The sequence below is a fragment of the Orcinus orca genome, chromosome 9 (genome assembly GCF_937001465.1).
Source record: "Orcinus orca chromosome 9, mOrcOrc1.1, whole genome shotgun sequence".
Lineage (NCBI taxonomy): Eukaryota > Metazoa > Chordata > Mammalia > Artiodactyla > Delphinidae > Orcinus > Orcinus orca.
This window is the reverse complement of record NC_064567.1, coordinates 44,565,312-44,587,565: the sequence shown is the minus strand read 5'-3', so window position 1 is coordinate 44,587,565 and position 22,254 is coordinate 44,565,312. Positions and strand designations below refer to the sequence as shown.

The window sequence follows — 22,254 nt, the reverse complement described above, 5'->3', positions numbered from 1 at the left end:
AAAAATATTACATTGTAAAAAGGTCTTGAACTTCTGCAGTAAACAGAGCATACAACCAAGAGAAACGACAGCTTTAGCCTTCTGTACATATCAGCAATAGTGTGGAGAAGGATAGCAATTCAGAGAGTTAGTATTTACTTTTTGTCTGAATCATCAAGGTAACATTCCCCTCAGAAAGACAACATGTGTGCCTCTGAGAATTACTTTTCCCTAAGCATAAAACAACAATTCATGCACATCACAGGTTGTTCCACATTTCTTCAATTATTCTGCATAGAAAAGATGCTCCAATTTGGAAGAAATATTTTCATAAATTTCTTAGTACTGGTATAACCACCTGTATTTATGTTCATGATAAAGGAAGAAATTAAGGATAAAAGTTGCTTTTAGGGCTTCCCTGGTGGCTCAGTGGTTGAGAGTCCACCTGCCGATGCAGGGGACACAGGTTCGTGCCCCGGTCCAGGAAGACCCCACATGCTGCGGAGCGGCTGGGCCCGTGAGCAATAGCCACTGAGCCTGCGCGTCTGGACCCTGTGCTCCGCAACGGGAGAGGCCACAACAGTGAGAGGCCCTCGTACCGCAAAAAAAAAAAAAAAAAAAAGATGCTTTTAACGTTCCCAAGATTTTCGTTGAATGTTTCCGGTTCAATTATGAAAATCAATGCAACTTCATAGTGGGTGTTATGAAACATCAAATCTCACAAAGTGATTTCACAGATTAAATGGGAAACATCGCTGTAAATTACACAATAATTTATTTAGCATTAGAGTGGGGGTTGAAGAAGAGGGAGAGAAAACATGTGTCTTCTTGCTGTTTCCTTCCTGAGCATCCTACCTGTCCTAGATCAGGGGTCTCCAACCCCCAGCCTCTGACTGGTACCAGTCTGCGTCTTGTTAGGAACTAGGCCGCACAGCAGGAGTTGAGCAGCAGGAGAGCGAGCGAAGCTTCATCTGCCGCTCCCCGTCGCTCCCCATCGCTCGCATTACCACCCTCCCCACCCTACCCCCCATCCGTGTAAAAATGTCTTCCATGAAACTGGTCCCTGGTGCCAAAAAGTTTGGGGACTGCTGTGCTAGATGACTTAAGAAGAAACATAAAATGGAGAACTGAGGATCTGAATATATAGGGTTTCCCAAGTTCAGCTAGTGAATGTCTCTGAGTCAAGAGAAAGGGACTATGAAATATAAAAGCAAAATGACCCTCAAGGGCCCTCTCTTGACATTAAACTGATCAAGAAGCACTCCCACCTCTGATTCTGTGAAAAGGGAATTTAAATTATCTTCTGAAAATTTCATCAGGAATACAATTTTCAGGTTTCAGAGAAAGACTAAAATAGCTTTAAGAAGAGTCGGAATGCTGGGATGCCCCTGAGCAAGTTGACACAACTCCCTGTGTAGGCACCAGGCAATGTCAACCAGTTCTGTGGTCCTGAACCTTAGCACGGCCCCTCCTTCAAATCCAGAAGTCAAATCAGCTTCAGCACAGCTGGGATATCCTTAGACCAATGGGTCTGAATGAACACACTTCTACAGGAATACATCTACTTGGGGGCTCTTAGAGATACTCTATACAATTCCAAGAGCTTGTCTGATTGGGAGTCATCTTGCAGTATTTAGCCCTTTAAACTCAAGCATCTGTGTGACTTCCCATGGAACTTCTGGGCTCAGTGAGGGGCTTGGGAAAACAGTAGGATATATGAAGAGGACAAGGGCTCTGGAGGACATACTTTCATACAGTAATATGTTACTGAGAGCTTAGCTTACTATGTGCCTGGAACTCTGGTATCAAACCTCAGTTCTGTCTCTGTGTCTTTTTTTTTTTTTAGTCTCACTGAGTCTTAGTTTCTTCATCTATAAAATGGATATAGAGAAGGTAAGCAGATAATTGTAGAATTATAATCACCAAAGATCCTCTTAATGTTGAATATTTATAACCAGTACAAATTTGATCTCCTACGGCCAAAGTCAGACTGAGTCTCATAATGCCAGATCGCTATACAGATCACTAAACCACTCCAAGAGAGCAGACAGAAATGAAACCAAACAGAGTTCAATTTTTTAAAAATTTGGCAGTACAAAGGCTGAAAAGATAGTGATACTGTTAGAACGAATAGCAAAAAGATAATGAAGGAAAAAAGTCAGGAATGACTAGGAAAACTGTAAATAGAATTGTAAATGAAAATTTCTTATTTTCTAACAAGAAATTTAACTGTACTTTTTATAAGGTACCTTGAACATTGTAAGACCTTTTCCTTGGTATTACCTTTAATGCTTCAATAACAGCTGGTGGGTAGCTCAGTCCAACCATGTTTGATGTTCGTCTATACATTCTGGCAAAGTCAGAAGGGAAAAATGCAATATTATGTCTTACAAAGAAGAATTAGCAGGCCACAGACTTATACCAGTATTGACAATTAACAAGAAGTCATGTCATCTGATGGACCCACGGAACCTAAAATTTCTTTTATAACCTTTTTCATAGTCATTCAAGTGGCCTATGAAATGAAATGAAAGCAATCCCAAACATGTACAGCATTGGAAATAAAAAAAATTAAGTCTATGTGCCCCAAATTGGAAATTAAATTATTAAAATGGGTCTCCTGTTCTGCTGGAAGTGAATCATAGTATAGCACGGACAGTATGTAGTGTAGTACTTTAACCTGAAAAAGAACTCCTATGGGCAACCTATTTAGAAGAGCTTGTTCTTTAGAACTGTCAAAAACTAGAGAGAACTTCGAGCTGACCATGGCATTTCTAAAATGTGTAATTGTGTGATAAGGGTTGTAAGAAGAATAAATCGATTTCTGGAATCCATTTCTGGGGAAGGGGGGCAATTTAATTTCAGAGAGCAAAGTGACTTACAAAATTGGAAAGTGTCATGGGGAACTCAAACACCTTGAAGGAACTCCTCCCTGGCTCAATACCCTCAACAAAGCATCCCTGACCTGTTCCAAATGTAGACATCATCCATATGTGTCAAATGATGACGGATCAGACGTCCTTCTTTAAACATTAGAGACTCAACTCAAACTAAATCTTCTCTCGTTAACATTAACAAAAAGAATTCAAAGCAAAGGCAAAAGCTTGTCCTAACGATGCTGCGGAGATATGTTTTTGCCATCTCTCATTCAAGACTGTCTGTTTCCACCCAGAATTTTCAGCATTTATAAAGATACCAAAACTACATCAAAGCAAAGCCTTTGGTTGTTAGAAACTGGTGTCCCTTTTGCTGCTTTGGTCACTGAATGACAGCCATCTTTACCTCTCCACAAATATCCCAGCTTGCACTGCGTGGACGATGCTCTTGAACCGCGGCTTCTCCTCGCTCCTTCTGAGTATCATCCCCATCTGCCGTGTAAAGGTGGAGGCCAGCCAGTCTCGGACCTCAGAAGGCACCGCATCTGACTGAATGTCACTGAGCTCATCCTCCGTATCCAGGAGTCTCCTGAACGCAAGAAACAGAACCAGGACACAGATTAAATCTGAATTTAGAGCTCTCTGTTCAAAGCAGCTGTTCCTACTCTCCACCCCACCTGCATACACAGGTGCAAAGAAACCAAAATAAATTGGCCACAAAAAAATCCAGCACCTTTTAGACAAGGCTTGTGAAAGCCCACCCTTTGTTTGTTTCAGGCTGGACAAAGGAACAAAGGAATCAGAGAAAGTCAAAGATACTTTATCTCAGGCTTCGTAGGTCTGAGACACATTGCACTCAGGAGCACCCAGTATCTTTATTCCTAGATGATTTGTGGAATTTGAATGGAATCTAAACCTTCCATTTTAAAATGTATTCACCAGAAGGTTTATTTCATAGATGGCCATGTGGCATTATTTTGTCTTAAAAATAACGGCACTTAAAAACTATAGACAACAATACTGTATTATAAACTTCACACTTGCTAAGAGCCTAGATCTTAATAGTTCCCATCACAAAAAATAATAATTAGGTGTTAGTTAACGCTACAGTAGTAATCATATTGTAATATATAAATATATCAAGTCAACACACTGTACACCTTAAACTTATACGGTGTTACATGTCAATTACATCTCAATAAAAATAAATTTTAAAAAAGAAAAAGAAAGATTTTGCAGAGTATTATCCAAATCACATCAACCCAGTCCTCTGAAGTAATGAACCCAAATAATATCAACTGCTATTCTCTCTAGTTTGTTAGGATATTACAGAAACTTAAATGTCTAAATTTAAGCAAAATTTCCAAAACAATGCAGTTCTTTATTTGAGCACAGTGATTTAAGTCATCTGTCAGGTGTGCTCAGCAGATTTTCCAAATGTGTTCATAGGCCAGGCTAGAACAGAAGTAGTAATAAATTACAATAAAACTTTGAATATTGTATTTTATACTTATACTAAGCACTACTAAAAATAAGCAGTAAAAACAGGTGTCAATGGAAAATTTTGTTTTTTTTTTTTCTCTTTAGACCCACCAATTGAGAGGTAGGGGAGAAAAATGTAACATCTGGGAAAAAACTACGGTATCAAATTTCCTTAAATTAGGAACGAAGCATATCACCGAAAACCAAGCCACACGATTCTTAGATTACTGGGAAATCCTTTTGGATTGGAATTTGGCATAGCAAAGTAATACAACACAAATACTAACAGAGAAGCTTGTCTGAAGTAGAAAAAAGAAGAAAAGCCTTTCATGTTTACCATTTCCACATTTTTCTAAAGAAAAGCAATTTTGTTACTTTCAAATTCATTTTACAATAGTAACCGGAAGTGCTTTAGTATTTACGGATAATTCAAGTGGAGAGGGTCTGCTAAGTAAATCAATAACAAACCTAAGGATTAAGGGAGGAATACTGGGTGTTTAAGAGAACAAATGCTTCTCCATCCCTTCAGGAGCTTCCATTTACAGATAGATAACGTGAATTAAAACATGAACATAATTTTTAGGCTGAGATGAATAATATTCAATAATTCCAGTTGAACTTTACATTTGATTAAAAATCTGGTAAGGTTTTTTAAAATCACTTTTTTTCCTCTTACATTTTCTTACTTCACTGTCATAATGGGCATGTGAGAGGTAAGTTCTATTAGCTCCTTTTTATAAATGAGCATGTACAGAGGCTATGTGATATCCAAATCTACCCCATGTGTTTGTGAAAACTAAAGCTCCAAGACCAATCATTTGAATGCTACCTCCTACATGCCATGGTGGACATTTCAGAAAAGCCATATAACAGAAAATTTATATTACCACATCAACTTGTCATTTTAGCTTACCTGGTTTCATCAATGTATACGGATTCAAGCACTGTGGCTGCATATTCCAAATTCTTCTTAAGATCTACCACTGAAGCCTCCCCTCTTTCTAATTGTTTGACCAAAGACCGTAACCTGGGGGGAAAAGACATGATTCAATTAGAATAGAGGAAAAACAATTAGAGGAAACCAAAGATAATCCTACAATTAGAGGGACACAGTTTACAGCCATTAAATATTTTTATTTATCCTAATATATCTGAAAGGAAAATATAAATCTAATGATGGAACTGACCAGTATTTCTCAAAGAAGCAAGTTATAAAATAAATACACACATTTTTTCCACTCTAAATCAAGAACAAAAATATTCTCATCTACCAGGCACTGCCCCCAACACTTTCTAACTACCTTTTATCTTGCTAAGAGTTTCCTAAATTATCAGTGATTTTGCTTCTCTTCTGATTTTCGTATTTTTTGGTGCTAACTGTATGTAGTAAAGCATGACCAGCAACAACATCACCAAACACTGCTTGAGATCCTGCTATGTTGCAGGTACTTTGTTCAGCTGTGACCATAGAGAATAGCAGTCCCATGGCCCACACATGTTCCAAGACAGATGAGGAGACTTAGACCACCAAAATAACCACAGAGGGCTCCATAAGGAATACATGAAGGCAAACTTTTACTGGACAGGAAGAATTCCTCTAGGAGCAGATAAATACCCTAGTTTTGTTTTTTGTTTTTTTTAAGGAGGATGGATGACAAACCAAGGTACTGAGGACAAGACCTTTCCCACTGCTAGTCAAGAGTTCCAGACAGTAAAAGAGAAACAATAAAACATGCTCTCCTCTTATGTATATGAACACTATCCCCACAGAGAAGGACTCAGTACATATGAGAGCAATAAAATGCCAACAGATTATCAAAGACCAGCAACTGGGAACACTGTAAGTACCACAGAGATATGGAGATTGGACAACTCTTCAGGCTCTTTGACAGCCAGCAAAGAACAGAAACTTTGAGGACAAACTTCGGTTTGAATTGTACCTCACATAGTATTAGCTCTGCAATCCCAGGCAATAGCTGAATGTCAGCTATAAAATGAAGAAGCAACCACCAAATTTCCTAGGTTGATATAAAGATTCAATCAAATTGATATTGATGTAGTCACATCAACCATGTGACCTACGATTGGTAATTTTTTTCAGCTTTACTGAATATAATTGATATATAACATTGTGTCCTTATACAGCATGATGATTTGATACACATATATGTTGCAAAATGACTACCACATAAGGCTAGTTAATACAGCCAAAACCTCATAAATTTAATTTCTTTTCCTGGTGAGAACATTTAGGATTTACTATTCTAGCAACTTTCGTATACAATACTTAAAACCAGTACTTGCTAACTATAACCACCAGGTTGTACATTAGATCCCCAGAATTCATTTATCTTACAACTGTAAGTCTGTACTCTGAACAACTTCCCCCATTTCCCTGTTGTTTTTTTAAAAGGCATTTGTTATCATTATTGTCACTGTTGTTATTCAGTGACCTTGGTCATCAGAGGTAACCAGAGAGAAACATGCTATCAGGATACTTAAGATTATTATCAAGTCTCCATTTCCCAAGGGTGCTCCCACTTTCCTGACTTCAAAATATCCTCAGATTTGCATTTATAAGAGAGCACAGGTCAACATCTCTGCAAGGCATAAACTATTCCCCTCCAGATCTACATGAAAATGATCAACAATAAGGAAAGAGGAAAAACTCAGGATCACCCTTAAAAAGTAGGCAAGAGGGTCAGCCATACAAAATAAATTTCCAGGAATTTCAGTGATGTTAAAATACAGAGGAAATTAGACTGAGGGTAGTGGCTACCTGACTTGTGAATCTCCAACATGCAAAAGGGAAATATGCAAAGGAAATCAGCAGAGGCCTCTGCAGGCTTGGAGGTGAGGGTTAGCCTGTGGATCCCATTAGCAGCACTAGGAAGTGTTCTGGTTTCAAAGGCAGTGCGAGACAGGGAGTTGGCATGGAAGGGTTTATCAGTCCCTCACACACAGTGGACAGCCAGCCTGCCAAACAATGGGGAGACTGCAGAAGCAAGCCCTGAGAGTTGTTCCAAATAAGAAATGGAAGCTCTTTAGCAAAACACATTCCTGGCTAAGTCTGCCTCCAATTCTGACTCTCACCTCCAGAAGCCCAACTACCCCCAGCCTGTTTTGACTCTCCACTGGCAAGGAAAAATGAGGGTAAGTTTAAACTTCCTAAAAATGTTCTCCCTTGATTTGGGGCTTAAAGATTCTACCAGGAATTGACATGAATCCCTAATAGGACCCATCTCAGCTCTCAAAACCTGAGAGGAGAAGACAAAACATAAAAAATGATGACAGAAACTACGAGACTAACAGAAGTAAGAACCAGATGATTCTATCTTCCTACAAAAGGGAAATAAGAAATAAACAAACAGAAGCAGCTTTAATCAAATAAGTTTTCCTAGACTGAAGAAAAACCTTTATAAGCAGATGAAAAGGGATCAAATAAACCAGAAAAAGAAATCCAACATATGCAGTTGTAATTTTTTATCTCCAAGAATTTTTAAAAAAGGCGAAAACTGTTGAGAAAAAAATATATTATGTACAAAGTAACAAAAATTCAAGCTGGCCATAAGACTTCAACCATGCCAAATATCAAAAAGCAATTTAATAACAACACCAATTTTTGACAATAATATGGTATAATTCAAGATATCTATATCTACCTATGTATACTAGGACTGCCATGTATATGTGAAGCCAACAAATACATTCTCAGTTGTGGACAAGCTCAAAATTTCATCATTAATATGCTTTTCCAGAAAATAAAAACAAAAACAAAAAAACTTTAAGGCCAACTGTGGGACAGTGATCTTTCAAGGAGGATAGATTCATGAATCTCCAATTAAAGTGACTCATGACCGGAGGAGCTTCAAGATGGCAGAAGAGTAAAAGGCGGAGATCACCTTCCTCCCCACAAATACATCAGAAATACATCTACATGTGGAACAGCTCCTACAGAACACCTACTGAACGCTGGCAGAAGACCTCAGACCTCCCAAAAGGCAAGAAACTCCCCACGTACCTGGGTACGGCAAAAGAAAAAAGAATAAACAGAGACAAAAGGATAGGGACGGGACCTGCACCAGTGGGAGGCACCTGTGAAGGAGGAAAGGTTTGCACACACTAGGAAGGCCCTTCGTGGGCGGAGACTGCGGGTGGCGGAGGGGGGAAGCTTCGGAGCCGCGCCGCAGAGGAGAGCTCAGCCACAGGGGTGCAGAGGGGAAAGCGGAGAGATTCCCACACAGAGGATCAGGGCCGACCAGCACTCACCAGCCTGAAGGCTTGTCTGCTCACCCGCCGGGGCGGGCGGGGCTGGGAGCTGAGGCTCGGGCTCCGGTCGGCAGGGAGAGGACTGGGGTTGGCTGTGTGAACATAGCCTGAAGGGGCTAGTGCGCCACGGCTGGCCGGGAGGGATTCCGGGCAAAAGTCTGGAGCTGCCAAAGAGGCAAGAGACTTTTTCTTCCCTCTTTGTTTCCTGGTGCGCGAGGAGAGAGGGATTAAGAGCACCTCTTAAAGGAGCTCCAGAGACGGGCGCAAGCCGCGGCTACCAGCGCCGATCCCAGAGACGGGCGTGAGATGCTAAGGCTGCTCCTGCCGCCACCAAGAAGCCTGTGTGCGAGCACAGGTCACTCTCCACACCTCCCTTCCGGGGAGCCTGTGCAGCCCGCCACTGCCAGGGTTCCGGGATCCAGGGAAAACTTCCCCGGGAGAACGCACAGCGTGCCTTAGGCTGGTGCAAAGTCACGCCGGCCTCTGCCGCGCAGGCTCGCCTGGCATCTGTACCCCTCCCTTCCCCTGGCCTGAGTGAGCCAGAGCCCCCAAGTCAGCGGCTCCTTTAACCCCGTCCTGTCTGAGCGAAGAACAGACGCCCTCAGGCGACCTACACGCAGAAATAGGGCCAATCCAAAGCTGAACCCCGGGAGCTGTGCAAACAAAGAAGAGAAAGGGAAATCTCTCCCAGCAGCCTCAGGAGCAGTGGATTAAATCTCCACAGTCAACTTGATGTACCCTGCATCAGTGGAATACCTGAATAGACAACGAATTATCCCAAATTGAGGAGGTGGACTTTGGGAGCAACAATATATATATATATTTCCCTACTTCTCTTTTTGTGAGTGTGTATGTGTATGCTTCTGTGTGTGATTTTGTCTGTATAGCTTTGCTTTTACCATTTGTCCTAGGGTTCTGTCTGTCCATTTTTTTTTTATTACTTAAAAAAATTTTTTTCTTAATAATTATTTTTTATTTTAATAACTTTATTTTACTTTATTTTATTTTACCTTCTTCTTTCCTTCCTTCCTTACTTCCTCTTTCTCTCTCTCTCTCTTTCTTTCTTTTCTTTCTTCTCTCCCTTTCATTCTGAGCCATATGGAGGACACGTTCTTAGTGCTCCAGCCAGGCATCAGGGCTGTGGCACTGAGGTGGGAGAGCCAAGTTCAGGATACTGGTCCACAAGAGACCTCCCAGCTCCACGTAATATCAAATGGTGAAAATCTCCCAGAGATCTCCATCTCAACGCCAAGACCCAGCTCCACTCAACGACCAGCAAGCTATAGTGCAGGACACCCTGTGCCAAACAACTAGCAAGACAGGAACACAACCCCATCCATGAGCACAGAGGCTGCGTAAAATCATAATAAGGCCACAGACACCGAAAAAACACCACCAGACGTAGACCTGCCCACCAGAAAGACAAGACCCAGCCTCATCCACCAGAACACAGGCACTAGTCCCCTCCACCAGTAAGCCTACACAACCCACTGAACCAACCTTGGCCACTGGGGACAGACACCAAAAACAACGGGAACTACGAACCTGCAGCCTGCAAAAAGGAGACCCCAAACACAGTAAGATAAGCAAAATGAGAAGACAGAAAAACACACAGCAGATGAAGGAGCAAGATAAAAACCCACCAGACCTAACAAATGAAGAGGAAATAGGCAGTCTACCTGAAAAAGAATTCAGAATAATGATAATAAAGATGATCCAAAATCTTGGAAATAGAGTAGACAAAATGCAAGAAACATTTAACAAGGACCTAGAAGAACTAAAGATGAAACAAACAATGATGAAGAACACAATAAATGAAATTAAAAATACTCTAGATGGGATCAATAGCAGAATAACTGAGGTAGAAGAACGGATAAGTGACCTGGAAGATAAAATAGTGGAAATAACTACTGCAGAGCAGAATAAAGAAAAAAGAATGAAAAGAATTGAGGACAGCCTCAGAGACCTCTGGGACAACATCAGATACACCAACATTCGAATTATAGGGGTCCCAGAAGAAGAACAGAAAAAGAAAAGGACTGAGAAAATATTTGAAGAGATTGTAGTTGAAAACTTCCCTAATATGGGAAAGGAAATAGTTAATCAAGTCCAGGAAGCACAGAGAGTCCCATACAGGATAAAACCAAGGAGAAACACACCGAGACACATATTAATCAAACTATCAAAAATTAAATACAAAGGAAAGAATTAAAAGCAGCAAGGGAAAAACAACAAATAATGTACAAGGGAATCCACATAAGGTTAACAGCTGATCTTTCAGCAGAAACTCTGCAAGCAAGAAGGGAGTGGCAGGACATATTTAAAGTGATGAAAGAGAAAAACCTACAACCAAGAATACTCCACCCAGCAAGGGTCTCATTCACATTCGACAGAGAAATTAAAACCTTTACAGACAAGCAAAAGTTAAGAGAATTCAGCACCACCAAACCAGCTTTACAACAAATGCTAAAGGAACTTCTCTAAGCAGGAAACATGAGAGAAGGAAAAGACCTACAATAATAAAGCCAAAACAATTAAGAAAACGGTAATAGGAACATACATATTGATAACCTTAAACATAAATGGATTAAATGCTGCAACCAAAAGACATAGACTGGCTGAATGGATACAAAAACAAGACCCATATATATGCTGTCTACAAGAGACCCACTTCAGACACAGGGACACATAGAGACTGAAACTGAGGGGATGGAATAAGATATTCCATGCAAATGGAAATCAAAAGAAAGCTGGAGTAGCAATTCTCATAACAGATAAAATAGACTTTGAAACAAAGACTATTATAAGAGACAAATAAGGATACTACATAATGATCAAGGGATCAATCCAAAAAGAAGATATAACAACTGTAAATATTTATGCACCCAACATAGGAGCACCTCAATATATAAGGCAAATACTAACAGCCATAAAAGGGGAAATCGACAGTAACACAATCATAGTAGGGGACTGTAATGCCCCACTTTCACCAATGGACAGATCATCCAACATGAAAATAAATAAGGAAACACAAGCTTTAAATGATACATTAAACAAGATGGACTTAATTGATATTTATAGGACATTCCATCCAAAAACAACAGAATACACATTCTTCTCAAGTGCTCATGGAACATTCTCCAGGATAGATCATATCTTGGGTCACAAATCAAGCCTTAGTAAATTTAAGAAAATTGAAATCGTATCAAGGATCTTTTCTGACCACAATGCTATGAGACTAGATATCAGTTACAGAAAAAAATCTGTAAGAAATACAAACACATGGAGGCTAAACAACACACTACTTAATAACCAAGAGATCACTGAAGAAATCAAAGAGGAAATCAAAAAATACCTACAACAAATGACAATGAAAACACAATGACCCAAAACCTATGGAATGCAGCAAAAGCAGTTCTAAAAGGGAAGTTTATAGCTATACAAGCCTACCTTAAGAAACAAGAAACATCTCAAATAAATAACCTAACCTTACACCTAAAGCAATTAGAGAAAGAAGAACAAAAAAACCCCAGAGTTAGCAGAAGGAAAGAAATCATAAAGATCAGATCAGAAATAAATGAAAAAGAAATGAAGGGAACAATAGCAAAGATTAATAAAACTAACAGCTGGTTCTTTGAGAACATAAACAAAATTGAAAAACCATTAGCCAGACTTATCAAGAAAAAAAGGGAGAAGACTCAAATCAATAGAATTAGAAATGAAAAAGGAGAAGTAACAACTGACACTGCAGAAATACAAAGGATCATGAGAGATTACTCCAAGCAACTCTATGCCAATAAAATGGACAACCTGGAAGAAATGGACAAATTCTTAGAAATGCACAACCTTCTGACACTGAACCAGGAAAAAATAGAAAATATGAACAGACCAATCACAAGCACTGAAATTGAAACTGTGATTAAAAACCTTCCAACAAACAAAAGCCCAGGACCAGATGGCTTCACAGGCGAATTCTATCAAACATTTAGAGAAGAGCTAAAACCTATCCTTCTCAAACTCTTCCAAAATATACCAGAGGGAGGAACACTCCCATACTCATTCTATGAGGCCACCATCACCCTGAAACCAAAACCAGACAAAGATGTCACAAAGAAAGAAAACTACAGGCCAATATCACTGATGAACATAGATGCAAAAATCCTCAACAAAATACTAGCAAACAGAATCCAACAGCACATTAAAAGGATCATACACTATGATCAAGTGGGGTTTATCCCAGGAATGCAAGGATTCTTCAATATATGTAAATCAATCAACGTGATACACCATATTAAGAAACTGAAGGAGAAAAAACATATGATCATCTCAATAGATGCAGAAAAAGCTTTTGATAAAATTCAACACCCATTTATGATAAAAACCCTCCAGAAAGTAGGCATAGAGTGAACTTTCCTCAACATAATAAAGGCCATTATGACAAACCCACAGCCAACATCGTCCTCAATGGTGAAAAACTGAAACCATTTCCACTAAGATCAGGAACAAGACAAGGTTGCCCACTCTCACCACTCTTATTCAACATAGTTTTGGAAATTTTAGACACAGCAATCAGAGAAGAGAAAGAAATAAAAGGAATCCAAATCGGAAAAGAAGAAGTAAAGCTGTTACTGTTTGCAGATGACATGATACTATACATAGAGAATCCTAAAGATGCTACCAGAAAACTACTAGAGCTAATCAATGAATTTGGTAAAGTAGCAGGATACAAAATTTATGCACAGAAATCTCTTGCACTCCTATACATTAATGATGAAAAATCTGAAAGTGAAATTAAGAAAACACTCCCATTTACCACTGCAACCAAAAGAATAAGATATCTAGGAATAAACCTACCTAAGGAGACAAAAGACCTGTATGCAGAAAATTATAAGACACTGATGAAAGACACTAAAGATGATACAAATAGATGGAGAGATATACCATGTTCTTGGATTTGAAGTATCAACATTGTGAAAATGCCTCTACTACCCAAAGCAATCTGCAGATTCAATGCAATCCCTATCAAACTACCACTGGCATTTTTCATAGAACTAGAACAAAAAAGTTCACAATTTGTATAGAAACACAAAAAGACCCCGAATAGCCAAAGCAATCTTGAGAATGAAAAATGGAGCTGGAGGAATCAGGCTCCCTGACTTCAGACTATACTAGAAAGCTACAGTAATCAGGACAGTATGGTACTGGCACAAAAACAGAAATATAGATCAATGGGACAGGATAGAAAGCCCAGAGATAAACCCACGCACATGGGGTCACCTTATCTTTGATAAAGGAGGCAAGAATATACAGTGGAGAAAAGACAGCCTCTTCAATAAGTGGTGCTGGGAAAACTGGACAGCTACATGTAGAAAAATGAAATTAGAACGCTCCCTAACACCATATACAAAAATAAACTCAAAATGTATTAAAGACCTAAATGTAAGGCCAGACGCTATCAAACTCTTAGAGGAAACATAGGCAGAACACTCTATGACATAAATCACGGCAAGATCCTTTTTGACCCACCTCCTAGAGAAATGGAAATAAAAACAAAAATAAACAAATGGGAGCTAATGAAACTTAAATCTTTTACACAGCAAAGGAAACCATAAACAAGACGAAAAGACAACCATCAGAATGGGAGAAAATATTTGCAAATGAAGCAACTGACAAAGGATTAATCGCCAAAACATACAAGCAACTCATGCAGCTCAATATCCAAAAAACAAACAACCCAATCCAAAAGTGGGCAGAAGACCTAAATAGACATTTCTCCAAAGAAGATATACAGATTGCCAACAAACACATGAAAGAATGCTCAACATCATTAATCATTAGAGAAATGCAAATCAAAAGTACAATGAGATATCATCTCACACCAGTTAGAATGGCCATCATGAAAAAATCTACAAACAATAAATACTGGAGAGGGTGTGGAGAAAAGGGAAGCCTCTTGCACTGTTGGTGGGAATGTAAATTGATACAGCCTCTATGGAGAACAGTGTGGATTTTCCTTAAAAACTAAAAATAGAACTACCATACGACCCAGCAATCCCACTACTGGGCATATACCCTGAGAAAACCGTAATTCAAAAAGAGTCATGTACCACAATGTTCATTGCAGCTCTATTTACAATAGCCAGGACATGGAAGCAACCTAAGTTTCCATCAACAAATGAATGGATAGAGAAGATGTGGCACATATATACAATGGAATGTTACTCAGCCATAAAAAGGAACGAAACTGAGTTATTTGTAGTGAGGTGGATGGACCTAGAGACTGTCAGACTGAGTGAAGTAAGTCAGAAAGAGAAAAACAAATACCGTATGTTAAGACATATGTATGGAATCTAAAAAAAAAAAAAAAAAAAAGAAAAGGAAAAAAAGATCAGAAGAACCTAGGGGCAAGACGGAATAAAGATGCAGAACTACTAGAGAATGGACTTGAGGATACAGGGAGGGGGAAGGGTAATCTGGGACAAAGTGAGAGAGTGGCATGGACATATATACACTACCAAACGTAAAATAGATAGCTAGTGGGAAGCAGCCACATAGCACAGGGAGATCAGCTCGGTGCTTTGTGACCACCTAGAGGGGTGGGATAGGGAGGGTGGGAGGGAGATGCAAGAGGGAAGAGATATGGGCACATATGTATATGTATAACTGATTCACTCTGTTATAAAGCACAAACTAACACACCATTGTAAAGTAATTATACTCCAATAAAGATGTTAAAAATAAATAAATTGACTCATGACCAAGATTTAACAAAGCCAACCTTAACAACACGGAAAAGTAGCTTAAAAAGATTAAAAATGAGTGGTAGATGAAATATAATGCTAACTATACAAGGACAACTACACATGAAAATGGCTGATACATCTTCTTTTCCTAAGAAAAGCTCCTATTCCTAGTGTAAATGCTTCCTATGTCACTTTTATGGACTAAAAACTAATTATAATCATTCAGAAAACAATTGAAATTATTAAGAACATTATATGGAATATCACTTTATAGCCATTACTATGAACAAGTCCCACTCCAGGGAAAGCACAATATTGGGGGAACTGAGTTGTGAAGAGCCTCATATCATTCTGCAATATGTCATCCAGGACCTTAGGCCAGAGCAGGAGTAGTGCTCTCGGGGAAAGCATCATTTGGATTCCCACTCAGCAGTTCAGATCAGCAGCTGAAAATCATGTCCCCCGGAAAGTCCCAGACTTTATGCCATAATTAGCAGAAAAATCAGCAGTGTGGGGCTTTCCCGAGATGTAGTCACCAGTAGTGCCTGACAGACATTAGGCACAGCCACATTTATTTATCCAGTGCAAAAGTCTGACCTAACAGAAAGCTATAAACAGAAGCAAACCCCTAGCCCAGTGGCTTCGACAAAGCCAGAGATGAAATGACACAGAATAAAGTACTTTCGGGATGCATAAGACATACTAGAAACTCACTTCTACTCCCGTCTCTCTAGTTAATGAGATGAGCAGAAGATCCACGAACACCCTGGCAGACATGAAGGTAGCCTAGGACAACACATCCACAGAGTTTATGGAAAACACCCAGCAACATTCACCTCTCTTTATTCAAGGACAACTAAACAGGAAAAAAATATATCTGCAGAAAGATGCAGCAATAAAGAAAGTGGAGAATAGTCTTCAAAATGCAGAGGAAGGACTCACTTTTCAAAAGAAGATTCACTAAAGGAAACACAAGTAAATTTTAGGGAGCGTCTGCTTTGTCTTCAATAAAATTCAGAAAAACAGATCTTTGAAACGAAGGTGAAAGCTGAAATCATAATGTAATAAAAGTGAACATATTGAGAGAGAAGAAATGAAAAAGAAACAAAACAAGACAATAAAAAGACTATAGGAACGTTTTTTTTAAAAAGTGACCAACTTCTTATATACCCAGCTCCTATTTGGACTGGCACCTATCAAAGGTATAAGCTACAGCTGTCCCTGTCCACACAGCTGCCAGCTTTCTGCTCTATGTAGCTGCCACACAAACCCTAGGAAATTCCAGATGTCCCTATTTTCAAACATTGTTGAGCTCTAGGGCATCACTCAGATGGGTGCTGCTCCAATGGCCCCTCAGTCTCTCCTCTCCTCCAATCCTTTATCCTCCTTGGAACATCCTGCCTTGACCCTCACCCCACTCTGCCACCTACCATCTACCTCTTGGTAAAATTGCTGCTTTGTGGGCAGAAGACTTTCAAATTAGCCTTTCACCACTAGTCACCAACTAGTCTCAAAAACTGAAAAATGTCCTAAAGTTTTGGGAATAAGGAGGCACCCTTCCCTAGTACAGGTTTGCCCTGGATCTCAAGCCATCAGACTGCAGGTTTGCCCTAGATCTCAATCCATCTTAAGAAGGGTTGTATAAAAATAGCCAAGATCCTTCATACCCATACTACAAAGTATTTTTGTTAAATTTGAAGAAGATTAGCTAAGCAGGAAGGCTCAGATGCCTTCCTTTGTTTTCCTAGTAAAGATTGGATGTTTTTCTATGTGAATTCATTTACCTAAAAGGCCAATGTCCCCAAGGACAGGTCCCACAGTAAGTTGTAGTCTGTACATCTAGCTTTTTAATACTATTCAAAAGGATTTTTGGTCTGGGCACCTAAAGGAAGGGAGGGAGGGAGGGAGGGAGGGAGAAGGGAAACATATAATACAACAAAAATAATAATAGAGTTTCTCTTCTGAGTGAACGTTCATAGTTTCCAGCACTCCATCCATTTCTGTCACTGTGGTTGCCAGATAAGAGTTCCAGTATAGAAGCACAACACCATTTTAGGAATAGCTTACACTTTCAAACTTTGGCAAGATGTCTTTCTCTGAAGAGAGTGTATAATTTCATTGTGGATGAGCCGTTGCATCTTTACACGAAACTTTCATTTCTCCACATAAACTCTTTGCTTTCTCTAGGCTTCTTTGCTACAAGGCATATGATAAAACGCTGCATCACTTCGGTTCCTAGTGCCCTCAGGTCTGGAGCAAGTCCTAGATGGACGCTGAGGTGCTTGGAAACTATGTCATTATTTGGGATGTAGAAAAGTGTTGGAAGAGAGAAACTAAGTGAGGCAAGACCCACACACTGTATTTTGGAACTTGGAAGGTTGTTGGAGTGGAAGAGACAAAGTCTTCTTTTTTTCCCACAAAGATAATTTCTAGGACCAACGGGGTTGACTTTATTAGGAAGCAACCTTTGGACTCAACTTCTTAACTTAGGAAACTGCCCTACAATGGACTCGGCATTATTCCCTACCCAAGTGAGGTCCCAAAAACCCTTCAACACCATGCCTTGAGAGCCCATACATTTGCTGAGCTGGAATGAAATCAGAAAAGAACAAGCAAAAATAAACTGGAATAAAGAGTCATGAAACAAACTTTCTTATATCTGTCCATTCTGCCCAAGGTTATTCCTCCTGAGAATGGATAAGCAGCTCCTAAAATGCCAGTGTGGCCACCAACAGCTGTTGTCTCAGACAGGCTTTGTTAGTTTGAAAGAATGTCAAAGGGAACTGGATCCTTTACAGAACTTCCCGTACATGTCCCAATGAATCATGTGTCCTAAAAACTCATTTGAATAAAAAAAATCACCATCTCAGTACATCACGTCTGTGTATTTGTAAGGCAAAGGTGTCTTTGTGTATTTATACACACCTGTTTCTTCTGTCACTCCCATCCCTGCCACTTACCTAAATGCCATAGAAAGTAAATTGAAACAACTCCTCCAAATGGGATTTCAGGCTTACGTTTTAATGTCACCCAATGATGCCATCTGAATATTTTTCTGGAGATCTGTTTGTTTCTATAATTAACATTGTGGTACTTGAAACATGCCTTCAACATTGAGTGCTCTCTGAATGCAGATACTGTGATAGGCTCCAGGAATACAAAGGGGGACAATGCAGTGCCTTCCCTTAATTATGGTTTTCAGGGTATATGCCCACTACTGGGCATATACCCTGAAAACCATAATTCAAAAAGAGTCATGTACCACAATGTTCACTGCAGCTCTATTTACAATAGCCAGGACATGGAATCAACCTAAGTGCCCATCAACAGATGAATGGATAAAGAAGATGTGGCACATATATACAATGGGATATTACTCAGCCATAATAAAAACGAAATTGAGTTATTTGTAGTGAGGTGGATGGACCTAGAGTTTGTCATACAGAGTGAAGTAAGTCAGAAAGAGAAAAACAAATACCATATGCTAACACATATATATGGAATCTAAAAAAAAAAAAATGGTCATGAAGAACCTAGGGGCAATACGGGAATAAAGACGCAGACCTACTAGAGAATGGACTTGAGAACACGGGTAGGGGGAAGGGTAAGCTGGGACAAAGTGAGACAGTGCCATGGACATATATACACTACCAAATGTAAAATAGCTAGCTAGTGGGAAGCAGCCGCATAGCACAGGGAGATCAGCTCAGTGCTTTGTGACCACCTAGAGGGGCGGGATAGGGAGGGTGGGAGGGAGATGCAAGAGGGAGGAGATATGGGGATATATATATATGTATAGCTGATTCACTTTGTTATAAAGCAGAAACTAACACACCATTGTAAAGCAATTATACTCCAATAAAGATGTTTAAAAAAATGTCTATTGAAAAGGTTATGCCTTTTCTTGCAAAATTATGCTATGCAAGGATCTGTAAAATAACTTCCGTCTACACTTTAAAGCCAGGAAACATTTTGCCACGTCAACGGACAGTTGCAACCATATAACTTAATGTGTACAAATTTTTATCTTCTTTTAAAGCCTTTGTGGTTGATCACAGTGGACATTAAGTAAATTATGTTGGATGAATAATAAATGTGAAACCAAACATTTTACTTTAAGTACATTTTTCTCTTGGGTGTAAATTGAATACAAAATGGATCAGTTTCTTTTTAAATCTTCTTATATTTGAAGTCATTATGTAACCATAACCTTCTTTAATGTTTATGTTAAATATTCTCAAGTCATTTCTTCACAAATACCACATTTAACAGCCTTAATCATCTCACTCATTCTTATACAAATCTTCTAGTTTCTTCAGGCTCTTTTCAAAGTGTTAGTATCAAGAGTTTCTAATTAGTTATTATCTCTCAAATGTCAACTTCTCTTAATAATTCCTAAGAGCATGTTAACTTTTTATATTACAGTATATAAGTTTTTACTCGGATGGCAATCAATCTGTGAATGCTGTCTTTGCCTTTGCTTTAAATCTATTAGCTGTACAGTGAAATGCACTTTCTTTTGGTTGGCCCTGATATAGGAAGATGTGTAGATCAGAAATCGCCATGCCCTTGGCCAAGTGTACTGTTGGGTCAACAGTATTTGTTGTTGCCAAGTCCATGGCAGGTGCCATATAGGCTATAGAGAGAAAAGATGCTAGAAGCTTCCAGTTGAGTGTTGGAGACAAGCGTTGACTCATGCACCAGTGAGTGAACAAGAGAAAGGATAGTCCAGCAGTCCAGCATGTGGTGTTCGGAGTATAAAGCCTTCTGATCCAAAGCCTAGCTTTTCCATTTACTAGTTGTATAACCCTGAACAAAGTTTTTCAAATTCCCAATATTTCCATTTCTTCTTTGGTAAAATAGGGATGACAAGAGTATCTGTGTCATAGGTTAGGTGATAATTACATAAAATAACTTATGTAGAGAGTTTAGCACAGTGCTTTTAAACCCTCAGTAGCTGCTGTGTGTGCATGTGTGTGTATACTTTGTGCTAGGTACTCTGCTAGGTATATAAATAACTATGCTGCAAGGCAGAATTTTAAAAGAATGAGAGAGGGCTAAACTGAAGAGCAAGAATAGATTTTGAGAGTGAGCCAACCACCTCCTAATAGATACGTCACGAATGTCATGAGTGTGTGTGTGTGTGTGTGTGTGTGTAGTCAAAAATAACCTCAGAGAGTGAGAAGTTCTGAGCCTACAGGTAAAAGCAAGATAAATATCTTTTTCCAAGGAAGTAAAGAGCAAGAAAAGTGGCATCCTAGTAATATTATATGGGAATCTAGCCTCATCTGCATTCCTGTGCACAATTCTTCCCTTCCCAAACCATACAGGCCTCCATAGATAGGGTTGACTGTGACTCACAACTCCTTCTATACAGAGACTAGCACCGAGAAAAGTCGGCAAGCATAAAAGGTATTTAATAAATTTGAACCTGTAAAACTTTATGGGAAGCAGGTGTTTGAGTCCCATTTTATGGAACACAAGCCTAATGAAAAGGGTTATATGAACTATTGTGAGGCTGTTCAGCCTGTGAATGACGATGGGAATGTAATCACATGTCCCACAAACTAGACTATGTTAAGCCTCCTGTCGTTAGAATAATGCCATTTATACATCTATTTATAATTTTATATTCCTCCCTTTCATTTCATTCTTCATTGAAAATTAATGTATTGCAACTCATTGACAGGCAATTTATTTTAGGGTAAAAATTAATCTAATAAAAAACAATAAAAACTATGAATGTGAAAAAACATCCCAAAGATATAAGCAGATTTATTATACATAGCTGGAAAATACCTCTTATACAAAGGCATTCATAAAGTGAGTTAACGTCTCTGTGCACAAGTTCTTTGAAAATATACTTGACAGAGTCATTTACTACTTTCAATATCAGAAATCACCGGGGAACAGGTGAAAATTATTCCTACAAGTAAGAAGTATTTATATACAGCCAAATAACTAGAGCAAAATAAAACCTTATGAAAAAAATAGATGAGTGCAAGGGGAAAAGCGGGGTAGGGAAGAGAGAAAGATGTAAAACAATAATTTAAAGATGAAGTTAAAATGAAGCCAGTAACCACACAGTGATTTAATTACAGGACACCTATTGTATAATCTTGATGTCATTTGACAACTCCCAGTAGGTAAATCCCTAAGAAAGTGATATTCAGTTATTTCATAATATTGCTCTATAACCTAGAAATTTCTTTAGGATCTTTAAATTTAGTTCTTGAGGTAATGGACCTGACTTTCCATGCAAAGATTCAATACCGTTTTCTTTAACTGTTGCTTCTTGATGAAACAGTTCCTCTTTTATCATGTCATTAATCTCAATGCCAAGTTTTGAAGGTGATGCTAAGGTTCACTCTCTGTGTGGCAAGTGGAGGGCCAAAACGTCCCTGTGCAGTAAGAGTACGCAGGGATTCTCATTCCAATGTGTTTCCACCACACTCTGAACATCCACCACTAATGGGCACATCACAGTGTGTTGCAATGGTCAGTTTGTATGACTTTGTCAGTCTCTGTGCCGTGCCAAGACATACAAAGACTGAAAGTCAGTTCCATGACCTGAAGAAGTAACTACTCTGACTTTGTAGGATAACCTCATTTAGTTCTCAAAACAAATCTATGAAGTAGCTAATATTATTATTCCTATTTCACAATGGAAAAAAAAGGTTTAGTTTAACTCTTCCGAGGTCATACCCCTAGAAAGTGATGGCATCTGACTCCAGAGCCTGTGTTTTAAATCATTATTCAACAAATAATATAGATTGGATGATTTAACAAATGACTAAACAAATGAATAAGACATACTAAAATAAACTAAACACCACGATCATATTCTTATTTAGCTTCTCGAGTTTGAGATAGAATATTCTTAAATTTTGATTTGTAAATTTCCC

The 22,254-nt window shown here is 39.0% G+C and overlaps 1 protein-coding gene across 9 annotated transcripts in view; it reads right to left on the bottom strand.

Annotated features, from left to right (window-relative positions):
* Positions 1-22,254, bottom strand: part of PDE1C (phosphodiesterase 1C) — a 556,804-nt gene that overhangs the window by 107,481 nt on the left and 427,069 nt on the right. For all 9 annotated transcript variants that reach the window (XM_049714457.1, XM_049714459.1, XM_049714458.1 and 6 more), the window contains 3 exons: positions 5,251-5,364; positions 3,262-3,444; positions 2,263-2,329 (listed from right to left, as the gene is read on the bottom strand). In XM_049714457.1, coding sequence (XP_049570414.1) covers positions 2,263-2,329; positions 3,262-3,444; positions 5,251-5,364 — 364 coding nt within the window. The remainder of the gene's footprint in view (positions 1-2,262; positions 2,330-3,261; positions 3,445-5,250; positions 5,365-22,254) is intronic.